This window comes from Plectropomus leopardus, chromosome 14 (assembly GCF_008729295.1).
Source record: "Plectropomus leopardus isolate mb chromosome 14, YSFRI_Pleo_2.0, whole genome shotgun sequence".
NCBI classification, from domain to species: domain Eukaryota; kingdom Metazoa; phylum Chordata; class Actinopteri; order Perciformes; family Serranidae; genus Plectropomus; species Plectropomus leopardus.
The window spans coordinates 20,532,193-20,548,763 of record NC_056476.1 but is presented as its reverse complement, the minus strand read 5'-3'; the positions used below and the strand labels follow the sequence as shown (position 1 = coordinate 20,548,763).

The following is a 16,571-nucleotide window of genomic DNA, read 5'->3' as shown; positions in this document are numbered from 1 at the left end:
AACTGTTTTCAAAATGTAACCCTAATGTGTTTTTAAATTTAGATTCATTATTGACAAAAATATATACATACAACAAACTGAATATGCCAGGAGCACATGTACGTTTCTCCAATTTCCTGTTTTTGGGGGGAGTTTTTATCTTAGTCGCTGTGAGGATCTAAGAGGGATGTTGTATACTGTAAAGCCCTCTGAGGCAAACTGAGATTTGTAATAATGGGCTTTATAAATAACATTAAAATTGGATTGAAAATTGTATAGCAAAGAATTAAAGAAAAGAAAAACAAAAATTTACTTAAATTATATATATATTACAAAATCAAAATATTTCCCCTTTCAGTTCATATGAAATCTTTTTTAAAATAATATTTGTCTCAATTGTCTTTTTCCTTTTTAAGGCCTCTTACTGTGGTGCCATATTAAAGAACCTGTAAAAGGTCTGGTATTGAGTCCGCTCATCTCCTCTTGAAGATGTGGAACTTTCCCATAAACAGAAGAAATTGCACACAAAAAAGTATTTCTCCATCCCCTTGCTTTTGAAATCCATAAAAATGTGTTTATCCTGCAGTTTTCCTTCTAACATAAAGTGGAGCATCCATCCAAAACATTCTGGTAAATACAAGCGATTGATCATTTCTTCCGATCACTTTCAGAAAGAGCAGAAATACTTAGTATCAAGCCTAAACCTCTCCTCTATTTTCCCCGGATATATTTGATGCATGATTTTAGAGGAGAGGGAGTGAAAGTGTAACGTTGGTGCGCTCCTGGTGCGCTCCGGTGTGACGTCACTGTCTCCTCCTGCGTTACTTCCTCCCTCCACATTGAAATGCAGCTGCGCCATTCCTCCTTTGTCCAGTGAAGAGAGCGCGGCGGCCTGCATCGCAAAGACACCGGCGAGCTTTGCATTTCGACCATTTATTGCACCACAGTCGTCTTTTCTTTTAAGGTGATACTAACGAACGGAGCCAGGCTTTGTTCGTTAACCCTGTCCTGCCAGAGCGTGATGAGTAATTTTGAGTCCGCCATAGAGCCAACCCCGCAGAAGAAAACCAAAATGGAAGACACTAAATACCTGCCGGAGCTCCTCGCTGAAAAAGACAGCCTGGATTCATCGTTCACGCACGCCATGAAACTCATTTCTGCAGGTAATGGGATTTTTTTCGTCTTTGTTTTTATTATTATTATTGTTGTACTGAGGCTAGCAGACGAGCTAATGTTAGCAGGGCGCGAGGCCTAGTTTCTTTTCATCAGCGGGCGTAACAGGCCTGAACAATGGTGAAATGTGCACGTGGTTTTGTAAGCGATGTGGGTCAAATCCTCACGGTTGAAAATGTATCAGGTTTTGTTTAATACACAGTAAGTCGACATATGGGGTGCATGAATATGTGGGTTTTTTTTAGTAATCTCTGTTCAATCACGTTTATACCGTTTATCACTTACGTAACACAAAGATGCTTTTAACGATCAAAGTGTGCTGCAGAAGATTTTAAGGATGTATTCAGCTAAAGTTAACAGAACATAAATGAGCTTATAGTAGACTGATTTTCAGGCTGCTGCGGGATCATCGCTGATGTGGCCGTTTATTGTGCCGAAAACACATGAGGGTGTATCCTAATTGGTCATCGCATCCATGCTTACCCCATGCCTAACACCCAAAACATATTTATTTTTCGCCTGCAGAAATTGAGAGGATTCAGAAAGGTGAAACCAAGAAAGAGCCAGAGAAGGAAACCTATCTGGACCTGTTTGCTACCAGAAATCATAAACTAAAAGAGCGGGTGCTCATTCCTACCAAGCAGTACCCAAGGGTAAGTGTTTCCAGATTTCCTTTCTAATTTAGGGCTGGATTTCTCTGGCCAGAAGGTCATCTGAGGATGCTTCAGGTAGTGATTAGCTCCTCTGAATTAACTTATCCAATTACTTATGTTTTTTAATTCAATCTGGGGCTAAATATATATAATAGGGGTACAAACACAATGTACTCAAGCGTCTGGCGACGTCAGACTAATCCGGTCTGATTGAAGCACCCTCTCTTCCTCTGGCGGCTTTGCTGTCCCAGAATTGGGCAAGTCATGCGCTCAGTGCCCTACTAAGCTTGTTTCTGCATGAATAGTTTTGCAGTAGTCTAAGCATGCAGCTTGTAAAAAATAAAAGGGGGGGGGGGGCAGTGGCGTCTACTGTGGTGCAGAGAAGGGTGGTTTTTGTGCTGAATATGACTGCCATAACCTGATTTTATGTGGGAACATGCTACGCCACCTGCCATAGTTACCTGTGACGTGCTGCCTTTTGATAACTATGTTAAGAAAAATTAAACAATGCTGCAATTCTGCTAAAACATTTCCTACAGGTCAACTTTGTTGGTAAGCTTTTGGGACCTCAGGGCAGCACAATCAAGAGACTCCAGGAAGAGACCGGCGCCAAGATCTCGGTTCTGGGTAAAGGCTCCATGAGGGACAAGAATAAGGTATGTGTAGAAAATTTCCTTGCTGCACTGGTGAAAGGCGGATGTCTGGTATTCTTTCTGATGTTTGCATTTAAATATTCATCAGGAGGAAGAGCTGAGGAAGGGTGGTGAGGCCAAATATGCTCACCTGGCCATGGAACTGCATGTGTTCATTGAGGTTATGGCGCCCATACCAGAGGCCTACATGCGCATGGCTCATGCCATGGAGGAGGTCAAGAAGTTCCTTATCCCGGTATGTGCAAAGAGAACCTCTTATCATATCGCAGTTACAGAAACATTAGTGTACTCCTTAATGTTTGCACCCCAGATATGTAGGCTGCACCAGGGGAATATCATGCATAATTGACTGTTTTTGTCTTGTCTGTAGGAACCTGGTGAGCACGACCCATACATGGATCCTCACTTCCTGAATGGATCCCAGGATGGCTCAGGCAGGGGGCGAGGTGGTCACATGGGAAGAGGCAGAGGTGGACCACCTGGTGCTGGACCAAGGTAGGATCCTGATTCATAACAAGTAACTTTTTACACATTGTAGCTTCATCTGGCACCACTCTGTGTAGTCCTGTTATGTGCAACCACACGTACCTGCTCAATGGAAACATATTGTAAAATGTGCACTCAACACACACATTTGGTCTCTTATTATGGTGGTCATTGGCTGTTAATGGGAGGGGGGGTAAATGCAAATTGGGTGTAAATCTGCTCAGGGTTACTAACATTTCATGAATGAGACCGGTTGTCTTTTTATGCAGTGTTTATTGTGTTCCCTCTGTAGCCTCTTGTTTATTTGGTTTTCTATGTGGTGCTTTCTATGGTCTCTCACATTTTACAATCCGGCTTACTTTCCACAGGGGTCGTGGGATGCCACGCGGGGGCCCTCGAGGTGCAATGCGCGGTGGCGGTCCACGCGGAGGATTAGGACGGGGAAATGGTCCAAGAGGTGCACCATCTGGTAGGGGTGGACTATCTTCTGCTCCTAACAGGGGTGGCTCAGCGGCCCGCTCCAGACCCCCTGCAGCTGGGGCTCCCAGGATGCTCCCCGCTTCAGGCATGTCCCACCAGCAGGGTCCTAATTCAGGAACGCAGCCCAAAGCTGATGGATATGAGGACTACGTAAGTTGCATAAGTCTTAGTTTTGTTTGTTTGTTTGTTTGTTTTTTTTAAAATTAATTGCCTGTACTGAAATCAGGGTGCAGTGTGGGTTCCTTTTGTGTCTCACTTGACGTTGTCTAACTGTTCATTTGTATCTTTCTAGCCTCCATACGATGAATCGTATGCAGAGCCCTCCTATGAAGGATACGACAGTTACTACAACCAACAAGCTGCCCCTGGGTATGTTGAAACTAAGTCTGGTGACTTTCTGCCCCATTTAATCTTGACTAAATGTGAACTTGAGAACACTATATTAACACTTTTATTACGCACACAGGGATACTGAATATTACGATTACGGACACGGAGAGGCCCAGGACTCGGCATATGAGCCTTACGGTAAGATAAGTTGGTTTTCTGTTTTTGTCTTTCTGCGTTGCACACAAACCCACTAGTGTCTGCCTCCCTCAGGCAGTTAACTGATATTTTGTTCCCTCTTTTTTTTTTTTTTTGTCTTTTGTAGGTCAGGATGACTGGGACAACTCATGGTCCAACTCTGGGGGTGGAGGCAAAGCCCCACCGGCCAGGAATTCAAAGGGATCGTATAGAGAGCATCCTTATGGAAGATACTGAACGGCCACTGGTAGAGAGTTGCTATGGCAACTGTCACAGATTGTAACTCCCTGAACTTTTCAAAAGTAATTTCCCTCTTGTTTGTTCCCTTTTTTTATGGTTTATTTTTATTTTTGTTTTTTAAACTCAGTAGAGCAGTTTTGTTGGATGTATCATAGCGTGCCAGGGGAGAAACATGGAGAAGGTTTTTCATTGTTTACCTGTTTCCATTTAATGTTTGTTTCAGTTGCGTAGTTGGCAGGTCCTAGTGACAAAAACTCAACAAAAGGAACAGGAGTAACATTTTAGTGCTATTTGATGGTTATTATTTAAGTTAATTGTCCATGAACAAAATGTGATTGTGGCGATAAATTTCCCAAGTAGGCTGCATTTTAAAAGTCCTTCATGACTGGACAAAAATTATTCATATTGTGACCTCACTATAACTAGAATAGATTAGTCACCAACTCAAATACAACCGTTTTGATTAAAAACAAAAGTCTTATCGTATGTTTGTTTATACTACAATACAAATCTAGTCTTGTGTTAAGTTATAGTCTCCTAAAAGCAATTGAAATCCTTTTTGAGAAAGAAAAATGCTTCTATCTATACTATACAATTGGTATGTAATGATCTGTCGGATTATTACTTGGAAAATCAACACTGATCGACTAATTCTTGTAAAGCTTGAAGGATTAACAATCCTTACTGTGTGTGAGGAAAGCTGCAGCCAACTCAATATTTTGTACATAATCTTAGGACAACTGTGTATGCTTTAAGCCGTGCCGTCTCCAAAATGCATAATGCTTGTGTACCTTTGGCTAAATAGGATACTAAATATATCCCAAAATGTTTTTCTGCAGTGCGTGTTTCAATAAAGTTTCTAGTTTCTTTTTAATCAATCTAAACATGGTATTTTGCCTTTGTTGTACCAAAGGAATGCCTTCAGTTTGTGAAAGTGGTCCTCAGTGGTCTCTCCACAACGCTGAAAAAGCTGTATGTATCCATGTCAGCCTGACAAAAAATACAAAAGCAGTGTTTGGACAATGAGCTTTATCTAAATGACACTTGTTATGTCACCTTCCAAAAAAAAAAAAAATAAAGCTCATCATTCCTTGAGGTAATGTGCTGCCAAATACATGTTTGATTTGAGAATGATATAGTGCTTGAACATGTATTGTCATTAACCTTTAGTTAGTGTATCTATTCAAGCTCTCAAGAGAGCAGTGTATCTTCAGCCACTTGAAATAACTGAATTTCAACAGTTTCAAATCAAGCTTGCAGGGATCTTACTTGACTTTGATGCAAAGTCATGCTGGCTGGTTTTTATAAAAGAAAAAAATCGCAGAGGAGAGGATTCTAAAAGCCTAAAGATCGCCACAAGAAGGTAAAACTAACCCCAACACTCATTTATTAGATTTTTGTTTTCTTTTCTGTGCAAAACATCAAGTAATGCAAGTCATCCAAAACATATCAAAAACATTGAAGTACAAAATTATGCTATCTGTAGTTATTTCCGAGCAAAATAAGCCGTACAAAACAATCAGAAATGGTTGTGATGCAACTCTTGCTCAAATAAAACCAAATAATGGGCCATTCATTTCACTCAATACTTACCAATTTCCATCTTGATAATTTCTGTAGAATGTAGATGAATGAAAATTAGTATTTGTACTCTAAGCGATAAAATATCCCATTGGTGGACAAAAACCCTTCAGCTTGAGTTGCATGATATTTTTGTAGTATAAAGTTAGTTTTGCATGTGTGTTATTCACTGTGTGCATTTGGACATTTGTGTGTCCAAGATCTCACTTCTGTTTCTCCTCCTAGGTTGTCAGAGAACTGTGTAGGTTCAGTTGGCACATTGAACTCCTGCTCACCAGGCTTTTATGGTCAGTTGAAAAGATACTGCATATAAGTTTAAGCCTTACATTTTGCTGTTAAGTCACTAAAATATTGTCTCTGTCTTTAACAGGTCCATTGAAAGTCCCTGGAAAGAGCAGAGGCCTTGCAGTGTCTCTGAGACTCACTGCCTCTTTGTTCTCCGAGTGTTTTTCCTGTTTTTTTTTTTTAAGAAAAAGTGTAGAGGGAGCGTTCTCTATCACTGCTCAGAAAATGCTCTGCTCGTCTGAAATATTGTTACAGCAATGAGAGAACTTTTACAATTGATCGTGTGGAATTTTTTTATTCAATGTCCAGATTTAGAGTATTTTTACACAAGATGTTTTAAGTGCATTTTTATGAAGAAAAAAAACAAATAAAAGTTTGTTTTTTAAATGTGTATAGTGCTTTTCTGTCCTAATGTGTGTGGGATGGTTGTCTGTATTGCTGTCCGAAAAGGAGAAATTAAAATATGCAGTCTTGCTATTTAGATTTTTTTAAATTAAACATTGTGCAGGAGAGGTTGGAAGCAGAAAGTGATAACCTCTTAAATAGTAACCATACATAAAGAAAAAAAAACATACATACATATATATATATATATATATATATATATATATATATATATATATATATATATATACATATATATATATATATATATATATATATATATATATATATATAAACACAGGGATCTGGGGCCTTTGGTGAAGCACTCAGATCTGTGTCTTTATATTGGAAAAAAATATTACTGAGATATGTGCATATATATGTATTTTCACATTCACAAAATCTGAGATTCCATGTTATCTCTAATAAGTCGTATCTCTTGAGGATACTGTAAAATGTTTAGGACCTACAATATGGATCAACCAGCTCCCAGGTCAGTTGTTTCAGTAGTAAATAAATAATGCTATTTGTATTTAGATAAGCTTAGAACTAATATTAGGTTATGCAAAGTTTAAGCAAAATTTGTTGTTAGTTCTTTTTTTCTAATTATTCATAGTTATTACTTTTCCTATCAGTATGTGACTTGTGAAAGAGTAATGACTCAATGACAAATTAAAAATTGTATTCAGTTCAAGTTTCCTTGCAATATGTATCTGTTAATTTTTATTGCTGTTATTTGTGTTGTTTTTCTGTAAATGAACTTTTTCTGTGCTATGAAAGAAATCAAATTGTGAGCAAACATCTGTAAATAGTAACACATATATGAATAAGACATTTTCCAGAATCAGTGCGCATCAAACAAACGAAGAACTGTATATTCAGCTGAAACAGCCCCAAAGAAACATGAACACATACAGTTATGCCTACAGCAATCATGCCTAAAGTCCAGCCCGGGGGCCAACTGTGGCCCTCAGCCTGATTTTGAATGGCCCTTGGATTGTCTTTAAAAATACACTATATAATTAACACAATATTGGTTAATAAAGCAAGATCACTGTTTTTTTTTCACACACCTCACAATGGCAGGACCAACATACAGATTGCAGGCATGCATCAGGTAGGAATTATGCAGGAGTAAATGTTTGTGTTTTCATGAACAGACAGTACACAAGCAGCAGAAAACAATTACTTAACGCCAGATATTAAGGTAGCAGACATGACCGCAGCAAAGAAGCATACAGCCTAAGCGAGGGCCACATTTTCAGCATCAATGGAGAGTTAAAAGCCTACCTTTTCACTTAAAGGTGAACAGTTGCGTTTGTGTCTTTTAATGGGATTCTTTTATAATAACCCAAAAAGTGCAATAAGCAGCTGGCCCCCACGTATTTTCACTTTATCTACTCTGGCCCCCATTCAAAAAAAGATGTGACACCCCTGGCTTACAGTACCATTAAACACAATGCTGTCCCGTCCTTGTTGCGGCTGTGTGAAAATAGGCGGAATGTCCCTTTAAAGGACTCTCCTCCCACAGCTCGCGAACATATCCGCGCCCCCATCTATCAGCGGCCAGTTTCACATCAACAATGACTGTCTCCGCTGATTTCAACGGAAAACACGCCAGTATTTCAATACATATTCTGAAAATTTATTGCATTTAACTCGTTATTTATGCAGCGGAGCAGCGTGTAACGCTGACAACACCGACTGCTTGTGGTAAGCTCACATTTTCTTGTCTAGCCTGTTTGGTAGGTTGTTAGGAAGCTAGCTAGCTAGTCAGAGATACTGTTAGCCTAGGCCTCAATCTTTGTATTTAATCAAGCATGGTCTTGGCGGACAGATCCGAGTCCGTCGCTCATTGTACAGGTCCACGTTGTTGTCGCCTCCTGCCTCACAACTCGACCGGAAACGGGCCCACATTAAACATTTTAACTCGGGAAGATAGCATGTTATGTTGCTATTTAGCTAGCTTGTAGTGTCAGCTTCCGCAAAATTTGCACCATATTAAAGATGCTATGCAGCTAGTGCAAACTTGCTGTGTGATGTGTATTTATTAGGGAGATTTTGCAGATTGCATTGGCTTTGACTGGCCATTAAATCTTTAGCTTGCAAGTCTGAATTTATGTTGTTATGATTATGCAACTTCACATTTATTGTCAGCTCTGTGATTAATACAGTCACTGACCAACTTAATTAATAAGTGACTGATGCTGCATTAGTCAGTTCTATCCTACGTGATACATATCACAGACTGATTTAGATAATTTATACTAGTGATACTTACAATGCTTGATTGGGAACTACTTTTGCAAAATTACAGGGGTTCAGGGGCCAATAACAGCAGCCCCTTACATGTTAATGGGATTTTAGGACATTTTCAGGATTTTAGGATGTTTCTTTGATTTCAGGATGTTACTACGATTTACCACAGATAACCTGGTCACCTGGCAAACATGCAACTTTTAGTTAGTTTGTCAACTTTTTTTATTTTGTATTTGTATTACATCCAAGTTATTAATATGTAATTACTGTAGAACATTTCGAGGATTTTATTACGAGTCCAGGATTTTAGGACATTTCGAGGATCATAGGAAGTTAGGGGCTTAGCTAGGACCTCTGTCAGGGGGTGCAGGGATCCTCCACCAGCACTTTTTTAAATAAATAGGCTCTATTTTGATGCTGTTTAATTCACTCTGGCTCCTTAAGTACACTTATAGTACAGAAACAATTTCCAGTGTGAATCACTTTATTTTTATTGTGAACTAGAAAATCTTTGGGGAGCCAGTTTTGGTCCATGGGCCAAAAGTTGTTGAGTATCACAAATTTACAGCCATTTGCTAACAGACATTATTAAGTATTTGTTGGATATTCTAGATCAACAGGTTACTGTGATTGAGATCATTCTAGATCTCACTCACAGTAACCTGCACTCTTGCCTAGTTGTTAACAGGTACGAGCATAAGGAGAGAAATCATAAGACCAGGCACACAGCTGGGAGAAGTGAGCCGTGGGTGTGTCTGCGATGGCTGGTGGAAGGAGAGGGGCGAACCGTACCACGTACTGCAGACCTCCACTCAGCAGTGAACCAGGCTCGGTTAGCAATGGCAACCACTCGACCAGCTCCCCGGTGACAGGGGTGCGATCTCGTACAAGGTAAACACTGTTTAACAAACACTATGAGAGTTAAGATGTCAACATTGAAGTCAGAGTCTGGTGGGATTTTCCCTCACCTGGGCTGCAGGAATGCACCTCATCATGAAGGTGTCTTACCCCGGTTTGTCCACATTACAACAGAATGACTTTGTTTGTCTGCAGGAATGGTTCGGGGACATGCATGTCCAGCCCCCCGCTGGCTGCACAGACAGTGGTTCCTCTGAAGCACTGTAAGATCCCAGAGTTATCTGTGGATCGTAATGTGCTGTTTGAACTCCACCTTTTCTTCTGCCACCTCATCGCCCTCTTTGTCCATTATGTAAACATCTACAAGACTGTGTGGTGGTACCCTCCATCACACCCTCCCTCACACACATCACTGGTGAGTCCTCAGCTGTCAGCTAGTGACTGATGATCATGTTAATTATGGTTATCTGCAGGGCTGGGTATCAGTGATTGATACTTTTAGGGAATCGACTTAAATAACTCAGTACCAAGTAAAATCAAAATATCTCCAGTCAAACAATACCTGCATTCGATCTCAGACCATCCCGACTGCCTGCCAGATCAGCAAACTTTCTGTTGCTGCCGTCTCTCGAGCCGCTCTCCTCCCAGTGAGTGGTCACTTCAACATCTACCCCGTTAGCACAATCAAATACAACACCAGCGGCTAACATCCAACACCAAGCCATTAAATTGTCCCAACAAACTCACTCCAAAACTGAACCGATTTGACTCTGCCTCATTTTTTTAAAACGATACCCTGCCCTAGTTATTTGGTATTATTTTCAGCAGTCGTTTTGTCTTTTAGAGTGTTGGCTGCCATAGATCACTGTTTCTTTATTGTTTTTATCTTTACTTGCTGACAGCCTGAATTTCTCTTTAGGGCTGTATTTATTTATTTTTACAAGTAATGTAAGTGGGAACAATAATACTAATCATTGTTATTATTTACAGAATTTTCACCTCATTGATTATAACATGCTGGTGTTTACAATCATCATACTGGCAAGGAGGTTAATTGCAGCAATTGTTAAAGAGGTAAGATTGGTTTTTTTGGCATCTGCCTTTTGTGTTTTTATTTTTCAATAAAAATAGCAAATATTCTGTATTTAATGCAAGAAAGGATGGGATGATATACTCAAAACATTTTGATCCTGGTGGATTTCAGTTAATATGATAATCAGTAATATCTTTATCCTGGTGAATATCAGCGATGGTAGAACAAACTCACACAATGTTGCTATTTTTTAAAATGTATTTATTATTTATTTATGCAGGAAAAGCTGATTTATGATAACATTATTTAAGGTCGTTTATTCTTATTTAGAACGTGTTAACTTAAAACAGAAGTGTGTCCAGTTCTATGTATGATGCAATCAAAATATTGTTTCTAAACAAAATGTAAGGGAAAGTGATTCCAGGATGTTTAAGTGCCATTTTAAGAGTTTTAAGCATATTTTGATGATTTTGGGGGATAATATAATGATTGTCAATTGCTATTATTTTGACCAATCAGATGTTCACATTGTCCCATGCCTAGATGCAAGGCACCAAAGAAAAAATACTTAAACTGCTGCAGATACTGGACTTAAGAAAATGGATCGTGCTCTTTTTAAGCCTCAGACTCATCTTTGCTCTCAGAGATCGTCAAGGAAACACACTGTACTGTGTCCACTGTTCTGTTTCTCTCTTACGTCTTTGATTGTGTCTATGTGTTGAATGAAGGTGTAATGGCAGAACTTTATCAACACATTTTACTGTTTTATCTGTCTCCTCTCCCCTTCAGGCATCACAGAGTGGGAAACTATCCTTCCCTCATTCGATCTTCTTGGTGATGGCTCGGTTTGCTGTGCTAACGCTGACGGGCTGGAGTCTGTGCCGCTCCCTCATTTACCTCTTCAGAACATATTCTGTCCTCAGCCTGCTCTTCCTCTGCTACCCGTAAGTACGCACAGGGAGAAAAAGCAGAGGGGCCGTCTCAGTCTCCTCAGCTGATTCTTTTAGTAACAGTGATGCTATAGTCTGTACTTGAAATGTCTAATTAACACTCACACAGTCAAGTTAGAGTCCACTTAGAAGATATTTTTTCCATGTTGCTCACACACATTGTTGAAGTTCCAATGATTTTATTTCGTGTTTTGTGTTCCCCAGCTTCATTTGTTTTGGTTACTGCTGGTGTGTTTGCATTCATATTTTCTCTTATCACTACATACAGCTGGATATCAAATGTGTTTGAAAATAGTTTTTGCTGAAACAAACCGTTGGTGAAAAAGCTGTATATGTGGGCGGCAAAAAGTTTGTACTTGCGTGAAAATTAATCTGAACTGAGATCTGACTGCTGAAAGTGATCTGGTGTTTGTTGTCTTCAATCGAAATACTTACTTATCAAATATTAATAACCCAAGAAAGGTTGAAACGTACTCCTCGTTTCCTGTAAGCTCTTATAGTCTGTGATGTTTAGATGTGGTAAATGGACTGTTATAGTGCCTTTCTAGTCTTCTGGCCGCTCTAAATGCTTTTACACTACTTGTCACGTTCATCTGAGGTTACCATACAGGGTGCCGCCTGCTTTACAACAGCTGAATACTCACACACAATTTGGGGCTCAGTATCTTGACCAAGGATACTTAAACATGTAGACTTGAGGAGCCAAGGATCAAACCATCGATCTTCCGATTAGTGAACAGACCACTCTACCTCCTGAGTCACAGCAGCCCTGATATGGTGTCTGCATTTGCAGACACTTTCGACGTGAGTGGCAGCAGTATATCAGTATATCAAACCGTTGACAGGCAGTGACGTGCAGAAGATGGTCAAGTTTAACTTTAATCAAAGTAAGCATTACATTGTCATGAAGTTGTATTCTTTAGATTTTTGAGTCAGTTTCTAACTGATGAGAAACTTGGAGCCACATCAGGCAGATTGCAGGGTTTTTTTGTTGTAAAAGTGAATCGAAATGGATTATGTTTTCTGCAGATTCGGGATGTATATTCCGTTCTTTCGACTGAGCTGTGACTTCCGGCGAGCTGGCCCACTCTCCCCCATCGCCAGCATCGGCTCCAAGGAGGTGGGCAGCGTGAGCCGTGGCCGTGACTACTTTACAGTGTTGAAGGAGACGTGGAAGCAACACACAAGCCAGCTGTACGGTGTCCAGGCCATGCCGACGCACGCCTGCTGCCTCTCCCCGGATCTCATCCGCAAGGAGGTGGAGTATCTGAAGATGGACTTCAACTGGAGGATGAAGGAGGTGCTGGTCAGCTCGATGCTCAGTGCTTACTATGTGGCCTTTGTACCTGTCTGGTTTGTTAAGGTAAGGAAGTTTCCTAAAGGAGCTCTATGCGATATTCAGAGCATTAATATAGCAGAAACCATATTATTTCTGGTACGATAACCATCTAAAAAAATATGACTGTTTCACAGTACTGCCATATATGTGTTATAGAAGTTTTTCTTTTTGTTGAACAAACACTTTATTATAATTGAAACTTGAAATAATATTTTTTAATGGAAGTATGTATTAAAAGTCTGAAAGACAGTTGAGGAGGAAAGCAGATGTTTGTGTGTACAGGCAAGATTCTCCATCTGGTTGCTTTTTTTCCCCCAATACCACAGATAAGCAAATGTACTTGATTTGATAACCATCAATTTTCATACCATGGTTTTGCAGAGTGCTGCAGGGGTGCAATAGCATTCCTCCACTTGATTTTTGATTATTGCAGAAAATCTCTGTGGCAAGTAGAAGTTTATGATACTTACATGTTCTGTTCAGTTCGATAATCAGCAAGAGAATGTTCACCACTTTTATGGTTTTTGAAGCTTTAATGTAATTGCCAGAGGCATAAAGCTAACATTAGTTTATAAATAAAGTACTCTTGGGTTGCATGACTTTCACTGTCACCACTACAACAGGCCATAAAGCCATGTTTTGTGTGAGGACACTCTAGTCTTATTTATCCGCTTACTAGTAACTGCCTTTTCAAGATGCATAAAAGCTTTAAATTCACAGGTAGAGTTGCAGCGGTAAATCGTTTTCCAGGTATACTATGATATGAAAATTGATGGTAATCAAACTGTGCTCATTTGCTAATCTACAGTATCGGAAAAAATAAAACAATGGGACAGAGAATCTCTCCTTTTTTCTTTTTTTTTAGTTCTTTTCAAAATGGAAACTTTTTACACATACCATCATTCAAAAGTATGGTTCCAAGATTCAATCATAGTAATTAAACTTTTGTTTAACTAAAATCACTCATGTTGTCATAACTAATAATAATAACAATAATAATAATAATAATAATGATAATAATAATAATGTGATACTGCAATATTTTCTGAGACAGTTATCTAACTGTGAAAGTCTCATACCATTGCAACTCTTACTGAGGAGTAGGAAGACGTATTTCCTGTCACAGAACAAAATGTAAAAGTCTCTTAAGCTTGTGTAAAACACAGACGTTATTTCAGGCATCAAAACAAAAACATCCAAAAACCCTGTTAACTTTTGAGACGAGGGAACCGGGAGATAAAATACCAATTTCATGGTTTCAGGGCTCATTCCTACACCACTGTATACTGCTGTAAACCCAGTATGCTTTGAATATCATATAGACCTCCTTTTCTTGTAACTTTTAAAACGCATAACTTCAGAGTAATATGCTTTAATAATGCTTTTAATTTTTCCGCCTGTGTTTTTTCCATTCAGAGCACACAGTACGTGGACAAGCGCTGGTCTTGTGAACTGTTCATCCTGGTGTCAGTCAGTACGTCAGTCATCCTCATGAGGCACTTGTTGCCGCCTCGGTACTGTGACCTGCTTCATAAAGCTGCAGCTCATCTGGGCTGCTGGCAGAAAGTCGACCCCTCGCTCTGCTCTAACGTTCTTCAGCACATGTATGTACTGCTCATAGTTTATTATGCGGCGTTACATCAATTTAGACTCATTCGACTCTGATCCTAATTTTCTCTGCTGTCTCTTTTGCACAGATGGACAGAAGAGTACATGTGGCCACAGGGAGTCCTGGTTAAACATAATAAGAACGTCTACAAAGCCATGGGTCACTACAACGTTGCGGTTCCATCAGACGTTTCACATTATCGCTTCTATGTGAGTATTCTCAAATGAACTGGTCCTGAAGAACAATACCAGTTGCCAGTAATTTCCTGTACGCCGTGTTTTGCGGTATCTCAAAACAGCTGCCACTTCCACACACTTTATCTGATGACTGACTGCATCCTGTCTCTTTTCTCCCCCCTAGTTCTTCTTCAACAAGCCTTTACGAATATTGAACATACTCATCATCCTGGAAGGCGCCATGATATTCTACCAGCTCTACTCGTTGATATGTTCAGAAAAGTGGCATCAGACGATATCACTGGCTCTGATTCTCTTCAGCAACTACTACGCTTTCTTCAAGCTCCTCAGAGACAGAATAGTCCTAGGAAAGGCATACTCGTACTCAAACAGCTCATCAGACCAGAAAGTCAGTTAGACTTGAGTTTTACTATTGGGCCACATTCACTTTGGAACAACACAAACATGCCTAAGAGCTCTGTATTTTTTCTACAAACTGCATTTTGTGTCACGTTTTTGTTCTGATCTGCCATAATAAAAATAAATATTTTTGTATTACTTTAAAGGTTTGCATTTGTTTTATTTGACTAAAATGTGTGTGTTTCCATCCTGACCACAAGAGGCCTCCGTGGTTTAAACGTGAAATAAATAAATGATCAGTAGATAGGTGTCAGGTGCACTACTTGACTTGTAATTGCTGAGAACTTTGTTTTTAATGTTGCACAATTGCTGAATTACAACATTAAATGTTTTTTTTTCAGTTATTTAGCATTGCAAGCAACAATTATTAACACAGAATCACAATTAGTCACCTCTGAATACTAAATGTAGATATTCAAATGTGAATCCAGTATGACACACATTGAATTTTCAAAACTTAAAATTACACTCATGCAATTTTACATAGGGACATTCATCAACACATGAATTCAGATGGATGCTTTTCAAGAAATGTTTTCCATGCTATTAATTCAGTGATTCAGTACTAATTCAATGAAACACTTATTAAACTGAAATTACCATGACCTTTCTCTGCATCCATAGTATTTGCTTATTTTTATAAATCTGGGGGACTTGCATTGAACTAATCCTCCTCTGTTGCTTTTTTGAAGTTTCTTTCCTTTTCCCCCAGCAGTTTAATTTCCCCTTTTCTAAGCTGAGTGTAAAGATAGAGAATGTTGTGTACGGTTCAGATTATAATGCATTTTGAGAAATTTAGACTGATTTCAGACTATATACAGTGATGAAAAGTAACTCAATACAACAACTGGTAAGTATATTTAATCAATTACTGTACAATTTTAATGTACTTGTGCTCTACTTTAGTATTTCCATTTTTTGCATCTTTATATAACTTCAGTACATTTCCAGGGTGTCTGTGGGTCCTTAAACTGTCAGAAATTCTATTTTATAATACTTAAGTAATTTAATAATCTTAAATTGTAATTTGTGAGGTCTTAATCGCCACCAACGTTTTATTATTACACATTTTTTGCACTCACTTTCCAGGCAAAATATAGAAAAAACTCACAAAATCTCACTCTAATAACTCGAACAATTATTACATTAAACCTAGTTGACCACATGTATGCTAACTTGCAGTGCTTTAAAAAGAAAGAGATGATTTGTTCAGAAACAAGTTTTAAATATGGTTAAAATGATCATGAAAACGTATGTAAAAACATTAAATTTAAGATTTTGAAACACGTTACACATTTTATGTGACTGCATTCATTTGACATCATGAATCCCTTTGCAGATTCAAATTATGACTGCAAAATATAAATAAACTAATAAATGACGATATATTACTATGAATTTAAGTTAACCACCATTATACTTGTAGTTGAATTTAGCCCAGCCTTCGGTTGCTGCATCATTAGTGATGCTGAATATATCACTAATCAT

General features: G+C 38.9%; 2 protein-coding genes across 3 annotated transcripts; both read left to right on the top strand.

Moving 5' to 3' along the window:
- Positions 1 to 803: 803 nt before the first annotated feature.
- Positions 804 to 6,402, top strand: khdrbs1a (KH domain containing, RNA binding, signal transduction associated 1a). Of its 2 annotated transcripts, XR_006106526.1 has the most exons (11): positions 804 to 1,142; positions 1,678 to 1,805; positions 2,345 to 2,461; positions 2,547 to 2,693; positions 2,829 to 2,953; positions 3,313 to 3,574; positions 3,717 to 3,793; positions 3,891 to 3,952; positions 4,077 to 4,251; positions 5,996 to 6,057; positions 6,141 to 6,402. XR_006106526.1 is itself a non-coding variant. In XM_042500935.1 (9 exons), the coding sequence occupies exons 1-9, from the start codon at positions 1,001 to 1,003 to the stop codon at positions 4,184 to 4,186; spliced, it is 1,170 nt and encodes a 389-aa protein (XP_042356869.1). In that variant the 5' UTR covers positions 804 to 1,000; the 3' UTR covers positions 4,187 to 5,067. The 2 variants fall into 2 exon arrangements, 1 of the variants encoding a protein (XP_042356869.1); XM_042500935.1 differs by lacking the exons at positions 5,996 to 6,057; positions 6,141 to 6,402 and having other exon boundaries at positions 4,077 to 5,067.
- A 1,596-nt stretch (positions 6,403 to 7,998) lies between these two features.
- Positions 7,999 to 15,228, top strand: tmem39b (transmembrane protein 39B). The gene is made up of 9 exons (XM_042500687.1): positions 7,999 to 8,152; positions 9,377 to 9,589; positions 9,752 to 9,971; positions 10,547 to 10,630; positions 11,379 to 11,533; positions 12,569 to 12,902; positions 14,295 to 14,482; positions 14,576 to 14,696; positions 14,848 to 15,228. The coding sequence occupies exons 2-9, from the start codon at positions 9,459 to 9,461 to the stop codon at positions 15,079 to 15,081; spliced, it is 1,467 nt and encodes a 488-aa protein (XP_042356621.1). The 5' UTR covers positions 7,999 to 8,152; positions 9,377 to 9,458; the 3' UTR covers positions 15,082 to 15,228.
- Positions 15,229 to 16,571: the final 1,343 nt, after the last annotated feature.